The sequence below is a fragment of the Heptranchias perlo genome, chromosome 13 (assembly GCF_035084215.1).
Source record: "Heptranchias perlo isolate sHepPer1 chromosome 13, sHepPer1.hap1, whole genome shotgun sequence".
Classification (NCBI taxonomy): Eukaryota; Metazoa; Chordata; class Chondrichthyes; order Hexanchiformes; family Hexanchidae; genus Heptranchias; species Heptranchias perlo.
The window spans coordinates 4271394-4285573 of record NC_090337.1 but is presented as its reverse complement, the minus strand read 5'-3'; the positions used below and the strand labels follow the sequence as shown (position 1 = coordinate 4285573).

Below are 14180 nucleotides of genomic sequence, written 5' to 3'. Positions count from 1 at the left end.
GCCGAGGATTTCCTCCAGTTAATCGGCCTTCCAAAAATCCCTGTTGGACAATCCGGGAGTGGATGTTGGGAGAGGAAACGATGGTGTTTGATTATGAAATCCATTTACCGAAGGAGAAAAGTAAAAGTAAATTTACTCAGCCAGTTGCTAAGATCTGGAATTCACTTCCTGAAAGGGCGGTGGAAGCAGATTCAAAAGTAGCTTTCAAAAAGGAATTGGATAAATATTTGGATTTTGTGGAAACAGAAGGGGGAGTGGGACTAACTGTTTCAAAGAACCAGCACAGGCACGATGGGCAGAATGGTCTTCTTCTATGCTGTATGATTCTATCATTTAAAAAATGCAAAGCCATAATAAATATTGAGTCAAAGTGACTTTGTGAAGCTAATACTTAGAGTGAGGGCCTGTTATTGATCACATTAAACGGCAAACCCGGTGTAGAACCGTGCTAACCGGGAGCGGTGGATTGGAAATCAGGGTCTTCTCATTCTACGGCACGACGCGATCTCCATCACTCGGAGTTTTTTTAGTCATTCTGTACACGTTGACATATTTGTCTTTGTTTCTGTAAACAAGATCAGAGTCAAAATACTGAGACAGAGTCTGGTAACCTGAACTGATCAAGTTGCGATTGATCCACATTGTGGAGGCGAAATAAATGATAGTCCTTTCGTTACTGAGGTGTTGAAGTGTCTTTAGGATTAAAGGAACGCTTGCACGAGAATACATGATATCCCCACCCAGGATGAAGTCGTAATCTGAGGGAAAGAGAGTGTGGTCATCACCCCAGGAGAGGGCACAGACTTTGACCCGAGGTCTGCAGGAAGAGGGAATGTTGACAGAGACGTTTCGTTCTATTCGCTTCAGAAGCTCCGGTTTGTCTGTAATGGTCACGTCTCCACCTGAAACAAGAAACAGAACGACCCGTCTCCGTTACTGGTGTCCCGGGAAAAGCAGCTACATCCTAAACTCTGGCCCCAGGGAGCATTCACGGGAGGAGAAGGACAATGTACGGGTCGGTAACATAGTTAGAAGGTGACCCGTGAGGGGTGATTCCTGGGTCGTGCTGGTCCAGGTGTAGAACCGTGCTAACCGGGAGCGATGAATTGGATGTCAGGGTCCCTCATGACTGGTCTTTCATCCATTTAAATTAATCTTTGCAAAATCAGGTACTGGTTTCCCCATCGGCGGTCCCTGAGATGGCAGTTCATTACCGGGAGCACCGATCAACATGGGAACAGAAGGAGGCCATTCAGGCCCTCGAGCGTGTACCGCCATTCAGTGAGATCATGCCTGATCTGTATCTTAACTCCATTTACCCGCTTTGGTCCCCTAACCCTTGACACCCTTACCCAACAAAAATCGAACAATCTCAGGTTTGAAATTTTCAATTGACCCCCAGCCTCAACAGCTTTTTGGGGGAGAGAGTTCAAGATTTCCAATCCCCTTTGTGTGAAGAAGTGCTTCCTGACATCATCTCTGAATGGCCTAGCTCTAATTTTAAGGTTCTGCCCCCTTGTTCTGGACTCTCCCACCAGAGGAAATAGTTTCTCTCTATCTACCCCCTCAAATCCTTTAATCAACTTAAACACTTCAATTCGATCACCCCTTAATCTTCGATAATAAATAGAATACAAGCAACTCATTATTTAACCCTTTTAGCCCTGTTATCATTCTGCACGGCACCCCCTCCAAAGCCAATATATCCTTCCTGAGGTGCGGTGCCCAGAACTGAGCCCAATACTTCAGATGGGGTCTAAGTCGAGTTTTATATAGCTGTAACATAACTTCCACCTCTTTGTATTCCAGCCCCCTTGAGATAAAGGCCAACATTCCATTAGCGTTTTAAATTATTTTTTGTACCTGTCCACTAATTTTTAGTGATTTCCGAACTTGGACCCCTAAATCTCTCTCTTCCTCCACAGTTTCTAGCTGGCAAAATCCATGTGCCGTGATTGATAATATTATAAGGGTCATTAATACACCAAACATCGCCCACGTATTAGTTGTTCATTAGTTCCATTTATTTTCTCCTGCTTCAGAGAGTTATGCCTTGCTGCTCCCGATCATACACAAAGTCCCTTTTACTCACCTAGAAGGACAGTTAAAATGCCCAAAATTCCTGTGCCTGCACCCAGTTCAATCACTTTCCTCTGCGAAAATCTCATCCTCTGTTCCTCAAAGTATTGACACAAACCAAGAGCCTTTAAAAAGAACAACACAGCTATGTTACAAATGCTGCACATAGGTGGTCCTACCAAGAAATGCAGCAACGAAACAGCAGCAATCCTCCCTCCCCTGCACAGCTGGGGAGCTGGGGTGGAGAGTGCTGCACAGAGCGGTGCTGTCAAATGCCATTTTCAGCCACTTTTCAGTGTCAGCCATGGCTCAGTGGCAGCACTCGTGCCTCTCAGTCCGATGGTCATGGGTTCAAGCCCTACTCCAGAGACTTGAGCACAAACTCTAGAATGAGGCTCCCAGTGCAATACTGAAGGAGTGCTGCATTGACAGAGGTGCCGTCTTTTGGATGAGACACTAAATAGAGGTCCCACCTGCCCTCTCAGGTGGATGTAGCATTATTTCGAGGAAGAGCAGGAGAATTCTTCCCAGTGTCCTGGCCAATATTCATCCCTCCAACATCACTAAAAAAAACAGATTTTCTGGTCATTATCACATTGCTGTTTGTGGGATCTTGCTGTTTGCAAATTAGATGCCACAGTTCCTACATTACAACAATGACTACACTTCAAAAGTCCTTCATTGGCTGTAGAGCACTTTGGGAAGCCCTGAGGTCATGAATGACGCTATAGAAATACAAGTCTTTCTTTACTTTTTTCATGGAAACCCAGGCCCCATGTAATATCTGTGGCCTGGAAGAAACCATTTCTCCATCATATTTACTGTGTGAACGTTTTCAGACCCTGTTTCATTATTTAGGGGGCTGATGCTCAACTCCTGGCTCCATTTCAACCTAATGGTTGATCTTGATCTTTGATCTTTGGCCACTTGCCACATTTCTTTGGTTGGTGGGGGGGTGGGGGCGAGGGGGTGGCAGTGGGGAGAAGGTAGATGGGGGGAGAGTTGTGCAGCTCGGTGGACTTTCTCGTGGGTCTGCTCCTGGGCCTGGCCAAAGTTGCTATCCATGATTCCAGGTTGCATGTGCTCCCCGAGGAGGGTCACTCAGACTGCCTGTATTGCTGCCACAGTCCTGTGCGAACCCAGGTGGCCCTGGTGAGGGATTGTGGGGTGTCCACCAGTACGCTTGAGGTCTCCCGCGACCGATGGGCACTGCAGGACGTTAACTGCATCAGAATGGTGATTTAGGGACAGTTCATTTTGAGCATCCTTTTGTTTAATGGAACTATTCCTGCTTTAGTCGTGGTGTCCTTCTCCTGAGGGAACACTTGTAGAGCCGTTTCTTGCCTTGGCGACACTGGGCTACCTAGTGCCACCGTTTCTTGGTTCAGTTAACATAGTCCCACAACAGCATCATTGAGCATTGGCACCAATAGTTCAGACACCTCCCTGCAGTTGAAAAGTCACACAGAGCCAGTTGTGGGGGGCCCTTTCCCTATCACCACCCAATTGCTGGTTCAGACCAGCGAACAGGTTTCAATGAATGAGTGAATCTCCTACAATGTTGCACCTGGTTAGTCAGTGGAAATTATGGGCCAGATCAGCCCCTATCTATTTCTTGAGGGCCCAGTGCATCGCCATCTCCCCCATTTCCCAGTGGGCAGGACCAGCGGCCTCATATGCAATCATTCACATGTGGGCAGACATATGCAAATTGGATTTAAATGAAGGAAACATGGCCTCTACCCTGTCACCCATGATTTGACCCAATTAAATGCTGGATACTGGTCCCACCTATTAGGCCCCAGAGTCTAGTGCTCAAAGATCAGCGGAGGGGACACCTCAGAAAGAATTAGCAAGTGTCCCGTGCTCACCCACTCAGAGAGCGGCTGTTCCAGACCCCAGCAAGAGCACCAAAAAGTTAGAAGAGAGAAGAGAGTCTACAACTAGGGGGCATAGTCTCAGGATAAGGGGTCGGCCATTTAAGACTGAGATGAGGAGGAATTTCTTCACTCAGAGGGTTGTGAATCTTTGGAATTCTCTACCCCAGAGGGCTGTGGATGCTCAGTCATTGAATATATTCAAGGCTGAGATAGATAGATTTTTGGACTCTAGGGGAATCAGGGGCTATGGGGATTGGGTGGGAAAGTGGATTTGAGGTCGAAGATCATCCATGAACTGATTGAATGGCGGAGCAGGCTCGAGGGGCCGTATGGTCGACTCCTGTTCTTATGTTCTCAGAAAAATTCCAAGCAGCTGGGCAGCAGCCATCTTCTTACAGCAAGCACCAATGGAGTCAATAGAAATAATAGTTAACAGTAGTCAGCATGGATTCAAAAGGGGAGATCCTATCTGACCAAACTCCTCAATTGATTCAAGGAAGTGACAATGCAACTGGACTGTGGTAAACCCTATGACATGCTGGACCTCGAATTCCAAGGTTCAACATGAAAGGTTATTAATTAAACTCAAAGCTGCCACATTTAGGGTAAATCTGGGAAACGAATAAGTAACGGACTGAAGGGTAGGAAACATTGCTTACTAGTTGGAGGACTTATGTGAAAGCAGGAGGAGGTACTTCGTGGGGTGACTCAGTACTGGGATCACTCCTGTTCCTAATTTACGTAAATGACATGGATTCAGAAACTCAATGCAAAGTGGTCAAATTTGCAGATAATACCAAGTTAGGAGGGGACGTGGAATTGGAGGAGGCAGCTCAGAAAGCGCTGAATAAGTTGGTCAAAATATGCAGGTGGGAAGAACAGTGGCTTGTGAAATTTGATACAGGTAATCATAACATGCTACACAATGGAAAGAAAAATAGGCAGCGTGCATATTCCATGAATGGCGCTGAGATAGCTAAGTGTGAGGCTGAGAGAAACCTACGAATCTTAGTAGATACTGCATTAAAATGTCCAACCAATGCAGAACAGCAATCAACAAAGTCAATTAGCCGTTGATGTACAGTAGGAGAAAGAGTCAGAGAAAGTTGTGATCAAACTATACGGCATCCCGTTCTGGTCGACAAGAGACGAGGGAGACATTCAAGTGCTGAGGGCAGTGCAGAGAGGAACCAAGACACTGATCCCCAGTGTCAGGGGTCTGAGTTATGAAGAACACTTGGAGAGACTTGGGCTATTGATTTTGGAATGGAGCCTTTGAGAGATGATTTTATAGAGGTTTATTCAACGTTAAGGGGAAATAAAGTTAACCCAGAATATTGCTTGGAATTAAATTGGAGGAGTAGAACAAGAAGCCATAGGTTGACAATAGGAAAATGTAATTTTAAGACTGATATAAGGAAATTGTTCTTTACACAAAAGTGATCAATATGTGGAATAAACTTCCACATATTGTAGCGGAGGCAAAATATTTAAGAAATATCTTGTTGCTATTATGATCTGGAGTGCGCAGCCTGAAATGGTGGTGGACGTAGATTCAGTAGTAACTTTCAAAAGGGCATTGGATCTCTACTTAAAAAGGAAAACGTTGCAGGGCTATGGGGAAAGAGCAGGAGAGTGGGATTAATTGCTAGTTCTTTCAGTGAGCTGGCATAGGCTGAAATAACTCCTCTGCTGTATCGTTCTATGATGCTAAATCAATGGAATCATTTAAGAAATGATTGGATACTATAATGGGTGATAGTAGGATCGCTCTGGATGGCTGAATTAAGATGGGTTAAATGGCCTTCCTTGTCTGTAATGATCTTGTCAACAGGCATTCTTCCAGCCTGCTTTTTGGAGGTTGAAGTGTCATCATGTGGAGGAACTAAGAACTGCAGGCATGGCCATGGCCATTCCAATTACCACTATAATGATGTCGTGGGAGCGTCACACTGTTACTAAGGCGAGGATTATATACATGTAATCTACAATATATTAAATCCTTATATCAGCATGGATTTTCTGTCATTGTTTCTGTTGTGAATTCCTTATAGTGAACACATTTATAATGGAATCTACCTGTGTAAACTTGGCGTGCCGTAAATACATCCTCCCTCCAGTGGAGGCACTTTAGACCAGCTCATGCCCCAAAGCAACTGCTGGTGATTTACTGAGTTTCAAAGCAAACCTAAGTAGCACTCAGTGATGGTAAAAAATTTGCCAGCACAAGTGAAGTAACATTATTAATGCACCCAATTAACTCCTGCTGAGCCCCCACATATGACAAGAGCAAACAGACATGAACTTACAGCATCCCAGACCATAGTTCCAAACCCTAGCTCAGACGGTGGCTTCACACCGATTTCTAAAACGAAACCACACGCTCGATAGAAAACTTTGTAAGTGAAATCATCGTCCCCTTGGACAATGTGAGAAGGCATTTCTTTCAGCAGGGCTGTCATCTTCTTCTCCCAAATTAAGCTGGATTTCCCTTGGACTCCGCTAAATCCCTGGTAGATCCTGGTAAATTTCTGGTAGATCCTCGTAAATCTCTGGTAGATCCCGGTAGATCTCTGGTCGGCCTGCTTGAATTTTCACTTGTTTCCGGCTATATAAAAATAAATTTTTGAAAATCGTGATTTGGAACGGTTGGAATCTTCATTTCTTCTTTTTAAAAATATTGAGCTCAGCAACTCGTCACAGTTTAGGCACATTGGGGTAGACACTGATCTCGGGCGATTGTGCAAAATAGGCGGTATCGAATGGGCCGCCTGTTATACGCCCCTCCTGATATTCGTTTCTATTGATGGTTACATTCCATATCCAATTAGAGGGTGAGAAGGTTGGTTCTCAAACAAGCGTACTGAGCTTGAATAAAGGAGACTATGATGGTATGAGAGCGGAATTGATTAAAGTGGACTGGGAAAATAGATTAAAGGGAAAGACGGTACATGAGCAGAGGTGTTCATTCAAGGAGTTATTTTACAACTTTCAAAAAATATATATTCCACTGAGGAAAAAAGGGTGTAAAAGAAATGACAGCCATCCGTGGCTAAGTAAAGAAATTAAGGATAGTATCCGACTAAAAACAAGGACATATAAGGTAGCCAAACTTAGTGGGAGGATAGAAGATTGGGAAGTCTTCAAAAGACAGCAAAAAGTAACTCAAGGATTGATTAAGAAAGGGAAGATAGATTATGAAAATAAATTAGCAAAAAATATAAAAACAGATAGCAAGAGTTTCTACAGTTATATAAAAAGAAAAAGGGTGGCTAAGGCAAATGTAGGTCCCTTAGAGGATGAGACCGGGAAATTAATGGTGGGAAACATGGAGATGGCAAAAATGCCGAACAAATATTTTGTTTCAGTCTTTACAGTAGAGGACAATAAGAATATCCCATCACTGGACAAACAGGGGGCTCTAGGGTGGGAGGAGCTTAATACGATTAAAATCACTAAGGAATTGGTACTCAGTAAATTAATGGGACTCAAGGCAGATAAATCCCCTGGACCTGATGGCTTACATCCTAGGGTCTTGAGGGAAGTGGCAGTAGGGATTGTGGATGCTTTGGTAATAATTTTTCAAAATTCTCTGGACTCGGCAAAGGTCCCGGCATATTGGAAAACTGTTAATGTAACACCCTTATTTAAAAAGGGTAGTAGGCAGAAGGCTGGAAATTATAGACCAGTTAGCCTAACATCTGTGATGTGTAAAATTTTGGAGTCTATTATTAAGGAGACAGTAGCGGAACATTTGGATAAACATAATTTAATAGGACAAAGTCAGCATGGCTTTACGAAGGGGAAGTCATGTCTGACAAATTTGCTTGAGTTCTTTGAGGATATAACGTACAGGGTGGATAAAGGGGAACCAGTGGACGTAGTGTATTTGGACTTCCGGAAGGCATTCGACAAGGTGCCACATAAAACATTATTGATCAAGATAAAGAATCACTGGATTGGGGGTAATATTCTGGCATGGGTGGAGGATTGGTTATCTAACAGGAAGCAGAGAGTTGGGATAAATGGTTCATTCTCGGACTGGCAACCAGTAGCCAGTGGTGTTCCGCAGGGGTCGGTGCTGGGTCCCCAACTCTTTACAATCTATATTAACGATTTGGAGGAGGGGACCGAGTGTAACATATCAAAGTTTGCAGATGATACAAAGATGGGAGGGAAAGTAGAGGGTGAGGAGGACATAAAAAACCTACAAGGGGATATAGACAGGCTGGGTGAGTGGGTGGAGATTTGGCAGATGCAATACAATATTGGAAAATGTGAGGTTATGCACTTTGACAGGAAAATCAGAGAGCAAGTTATTATCTTAATGGCGAGAAACTGGAAAGTACTGCAGTACAAAGGGATCTGGGGGTCCTAGTGCAAGAAAATCAAAACGTTAGTATGCAGGTACAGCAGGTGATCAAGAAGGCCAACGGAATGTTGGCTTTTATTGCTAGGGGGATAGAATATAAAAACAGGGAGGTATTGCTGCAGTTATATAAGGTATTGGTGAGACCGCACCTGGAATACTGCATACAGTTTTGGTGTCCATACTTAAGAAAAGACATACTTGCTCTCGAGGCAGTACAAAGAAGGTTCACTCGGTTAATCCCGGGGATGAGGGGGTGGACATATGAGGAGAGGTTGAGTAGATTGGGACTCTACTCATTGGAGTTCAGAAGAATGAGAGGCGATCTTATTGAAACATATAAGATTGTGAAGGGGCTTGATCGGGTGGATGCGGTAAAGATGTTCCCAAGGATGGGTGAAACTAGAACTAGGGGGCATAATCATAGAATAAGGGGCTGCTCTTTCAAAACTGAGATGAGGAGAAACTTCTTCACTCAGAGGGTAGTAGGTCTGTGGAATTTGCTGCCCCAGGAAGCTGTGGAAGCTACATCATTAAATAAATTTAAAACAGAAATCGACAGTTTCCTAGAAGTAAAGGGAATTAGGGGTTACGGGGAGCGGGCAGGAAATTGGACATGAATTTAGATTTGAGGTTAGGATCAGATCAGCCATGATCTTATTGAATGGTGGAGCAAGCTCGAGGGGCCAATTGGCCTACCCCTGCTCCTATTTCTTATGTTCTTATGAAGACAATGGGACTGAATATCCGGCGGGTGGTTTAACAGGCGGTCAGTGCGACAGCACCCGTGTGGTACCACCCCTGCCCAAAACAAATTTCTACCCCAATGGCTTTACTGGATAATGAATAATAACATTGAATAAAGTCACACAACAGCAATAGACTGATACGCTTACAAACATTGATCTTAGAAACAGCGACATTTAAAGCTGTGGGAAGTGTAACCTTTCCAAAGAAACTTGTACATTTTGGTCCATACAGAACGTTTTGTTTTGCCATAAAAAAGTAACTGTTGCAAGAAATAAAAATCACATTTACCACTGAATAAAGTAAATTACATTTAGTAATGAACAACCTTAAATGTCGACCTTGCCGTGCTGAAATTGCCTTACATTTTGCAGAAGACATTGGGGGAAAAAAAAATTGGATAAGGGCCATTTTTGGGTGCGGGTAGCGTGATCTGCTATTACCCTGCGCCCAGTGAATCCTGCGCAGGCAACCCAAGAGTTTCAGCTGGCCCAAGGACTCACCTGCAATCAGAGTTCCGTTCCGGGCCTTGCACATGGAATCAATGGAATTCGCACTTTCCACCAGGAGGGGGATCCCAATCTCTTAAAGGGAGAATGTTTCTTCGGAATCTCTTAAAGGTAGTTAGTACCTGTTATTTGCTGAAAATAATAGCCTGCTGTCTGCACGGAGTCTGAACGGAGATCAGACATCACACACATAAAACACAGATGCAGGTCCCATCCCTATGATTACACACTGAAGGGTTATGTTAAAACATTGCATAAAGGTTGCACACTACTAAATCCCACATCCTCCAATCTGCACGCCAGGCCTCACCAATCTGCCGATCTGAGTTGGTACCAGGCCTGCGAGAGTGCGCACACCAAGATTCTCTGCTGATGCACTTGAGACCTTGCTGCAAGAGGTGGAGAGAAGGAGGGACATCCTATATCCGCGGTTGCGGAGTGGGGGGGGTGAGGTGCAAGAGGCCCTCCAGACATATATCCAAAAGGCAGTGGGAGGCAGCGAGAGACGAAGTCAATGCCAGGTTCACAGCATCATGAACATGGATGCTGTGCAGGAAGAAGTTCAATGCTTTGACATGAGTGGTCAAGGTGAGTGAGGTCAACTGTCAAGTGGTGTCTCATACCAACTGCACCACACACCACACCCCCATCACCCACATACCAAGAAACTCTTTCCATCAGTACTCAACCCTTCTAACCAGATGTTTCCTCTCACCCTTACACATTACCACTGTTTCGAGCCGCCCACCCACAACTCACAGGCCACATACATTGGCAGCTATTCAGCCATGACAGGCACATCACCCAGGCACAAGTCCTGCTTTCTTGCAGGAAAAGGTGGCGCATATCAGGAGGCAGCAAGTGGCAGTGGCATTTAGTCCCTCGAGCCTGTTCTACCATTCAATGAGATCATGGTGGACCTGTGACCTAACTCCATATACCCGCCTTAGCCCCATATCCATTAATACCCTTGGTTCACAGAAATCTATCAATCTCAGATTTAACATTCACAATTGAGCTAACATCAACTGTCATCTGCAGAAGAGTGTTCCAAATGTCTCCCACCCTTTGCATGTAAAAGCATTTCCTAACTTCACTCCTGCATGTCCTGGCTATAAATGTTAGGCGACATCCCTGCGTCCTCGTATTCAAGTCTAGGAGACCTCCAAAAACAGTTACAAATGTCTCGGCAGCCAGAAGCAATAATCCAGCCACTAACCTGTAAATCCTGCACTGGTGGGGGTCCTCCATGCACTCTCAGACACGTTCAGATGGTCGGGGTTAAGACAATGCGTTGAGTTGAGCGTTAAGTCCCAAAATGGTGTCTATCACTTTAAATCAGCGCTGCACACTGATTGAAGCCATTTTCTCCCTACTTTACATGATTCTAGCGTTCGTTATCTGCGCCTGCGCTAACTCCTATACCAAGATGGCGTCCGGCGCATGTCACGTTGGAAACGTGCGTGAGCATCCAAGACGCCATCTTGGATGTCAGAGAGGCTGTGTATTGCTGAAAGAACGGGCGCTACAAGGCCAATTTAACGCCCATAATGCCTAAGAGTCCACCATCAGACGACTGGCAACTTCTAGATAGCTAACTGGTCAGTGGCATGATAAGCTTTGGTAAAAAAAATCAAATACATTACACTGATTCATGTATCCAGCGATCTTAACATCTCCACATTGTAACATCCAATTTTTCTCTTAAATGATTCCAGGGTTTTTCCCTCTATCCAGAAGTTTATTCCACACATGGATCCTGGTATCTACCCTAATGTTACCCTTTTCTAGCTTGATCCTATGTCCCTAAGGTCTACTCCTACAGCTTAATTGAAAATAATATATTCAGAACCTCTCTGGCCACAGGGGATGTGCCAGAGGACTGGAGAACCACTAATGTAGTACCATTATTCAAGAAGGGGAGTAGGGAAAAACCGGGGAACTACAGGCCAGTGAGCCTAACATCAGTGGTAGGAAAATTATTGGAAAAAATTCTGAAGGACCAAATTAGTCTCCACTTGGAGAAGCAAGGATTAATCAGGGATAGTCAACATGGCTTTGTCAAGGGAAGATCATGTCTGACTAATTTGATTGAATTTTTTGAGGGGGTGACTAGGCGTGTGGATGAGGGTAATGCAGTGGATGTGGTATACATGGATTTCAGTAAGGCCTTCGATAAAGTCAAGAAGGTACGAGCCCATGGAATCCAGGGTGCCTTGGCACTTTGGATACAAAACTGGCTTAGTGGCAGAAGGCAGAGGGTGATGGTCGAAGGTTCTTTTTGTGACTGGAAGCCTGTGGCCAGTGGGGTACCACAGGGATCGGTGCTGGGTCCCTTGCTGTTTGTGGTCTACATTAACGACTTGGATATGAATGTAAAAGGTATGATCAGTAAGTTCGCTGATGATACAAAAATTGGTAGGGTGGTAAATAGCGAGGAGGATAGCCTCAGTCTGCAGGACGATATAGATGGGTTGGTCAGATGGGCGGAACAGTGGCAAATGGAATTTAACCCGGAAAAGTGCGAGGTGATGCACTTTGGAGGGACTAACAAGGCAAGGGAATACACAATGAATGGGAGGACCCTGGGCAAGACAGAGGGTCAGAGGGATCTTGGTGTGCAAGTTCACAGATCCCTGAAGGCGGCGGAACAGGTAGATAAGGTGGTAAAGAAGGCATATGGGATACTTGCCTTTATTAGCCGAGGCATAGAATATAAGAGCAAGGAGGTTATGATGGAGCTGTATAAAACACTGGTTAGGCCACAGCTGGAGTACTGTGTGCAGTTCTGGTCGCCACACTACAGGAAGGATGTGATCGCTTTGGAGAGGGTGCAGAGGAGATTCACCAGGATGTTACCAGGGCTGGAGCGCTTCAGCTATGAAGAGAGACTGGGAAGATTGGGTTTGTTTTCCTTGGAGCAGAGGAGGCTGAGGGGGGACATGATTGAGGTGTACAAAATTATGAGGGGCACAGATAGGATGGATACTAAGGAGCTTTTTCCCTTCGTTGAGGGTTCTATAACAAGGGGACATAGATTCAAGGTAAAAGGCGGGAGGTTTAGAGGGGATTTGAGAAAGAACTTTTTCACCCAGAGGGTGGTTGGAGTCTGGAACTCACTGCCTGAAAAGGTTGTGGAGGCAGGAACCCTCACAATATTCAAGAAGCATTTGGATGAGCACTTGAAATGCCATAGCATACAAGGCTACGGACCAAATGCTGGAATATGGGATTAGAGTAGACAGGGCTTGATGGCCGGCGCGGACACGATGGGCCGAAGGGCCTCTATCCGTGCCTTATAACTCTCTCTCTCTCTCTCTCTAATATTTCAGGTTAATAAACCTCTATAAGATCACCTCTCAGGTACCTCTTTCCAGGTTGAAAAGTCCAAATCTGTCCAATGTTTTACTCATAAGTCTTATCCCTCACACTGGGGAGCAGCCTCTCCACTGCCTCCCGTGCTTGAATGTCTCTCTTGATTTTGGCGACCAGATCTGGACATATTATTTAAGGTCTGACTGGAGTACGATACAGTTTAATCATTACTTCCTCTGATATAATGTACTGTTTTGGGTAGGTTCAGCAGCCTATTGTCTTTGTTGATTGCTGCTTTGCATTAGTTGGCCATGATTAGTGTTGATTCCATGAAGACTCCTGGGTCTCTTTCAGTTTTATCCTTTGCTATTTCAATGCCATTCATGGAGTATGCATGTCATCTACTTTTCCTCTGTCCCTACTAAATCCCGTCTGCCATTGTTCCTCACACTTACATATTGCATCCAACTCATTCTATAATTTCTGAGCTGCCTCTCCCAATTCTACTTCCTCTATTAGTTTGGTGTCATTTGAAAATGTGGCCACTTTGCATTGAGTTTCCGAATTCAGGTCATTTATGTAATTTAGAAATAGCAGTTGTCCCAGTACTGAGTGCACAGCGACTCCCCTCAGTATTCCATCCCACTCCAATGTAAATCCTCTTGTTCTTTCCTAGCCTTTATCCAGTTTCTTATTCATTCATTTGGTTTACATTGAATCTCCACAGCTTTGAATTTAATTAAAAGCCTTTTGTGTTGAAGTTTATTAAAAGCCTTTTTGGAAATCGTGATACATTGGGTTTAACACAGTCCACTTAGGCTGTTGTCACTTCATCAAAGGTATTGAGCAGGCCGGTCAGGCAGAATTTTCCCCTTCTGAATCTACGCCGACTGCAGTTAACTAGGTTATTAATGTACAGTTAATCCTGAAATTTATTCTTGTCTTCTGCCCTACTGTCTGTCTCATCTAGGATCCTACTCCCTCCTTGCTCTCTACCCCCACCCCCCCACCACCATGCACCCCACACCTTTCTCATTTAAATGATTTCTACTGCTGTTGTAATGTTTCTCAAAGGCTCTTTGTCCCTACTTGATATAACTGTAGACCGTCTCTCTTGATCCTGTCACCTTTATTCCGGAAGGATTCCCACTTATTTCTGCAGGTAAAATTGCTGTTCTCACAAATACTGCCAACCAGTTATTTACCTCCTCAATTATTTTGGAGAACTCCCCTCCCTTCCCAAATACTGGGAGTATACCACAGAATATTACTCTATCTTTG

At 44.5% G+C, this 14180-nt stretch overlaps 1 protein-coding gene across 1 annotated transcript; it reads right to left on the bottom strand.

Annotated features, from left to right (window-relative positions):
- Positions 1–489: 489 nt before the first annotated feature.
- On the bottom strand, positions 490–6421 carry LOC137331729 (EEF1A lysine methyltransferase 3-like). Its single transcript, XM_067995716.1, has 3 exons — positions 6269–6421; positions 2093–2204; positions 490–902 (listed from the first exon to the last, which is right to left on the bottom strand). Exons 1-3 carry the CDS (start codon positions 6419–6421, stop codon positions 490–492), a joined length of 678 nt encoding a protein of 225 aa, XP_067851817.1.
- Between the last annotated feature and the right edge of the window lie 7759 nt (positions 6422–14180).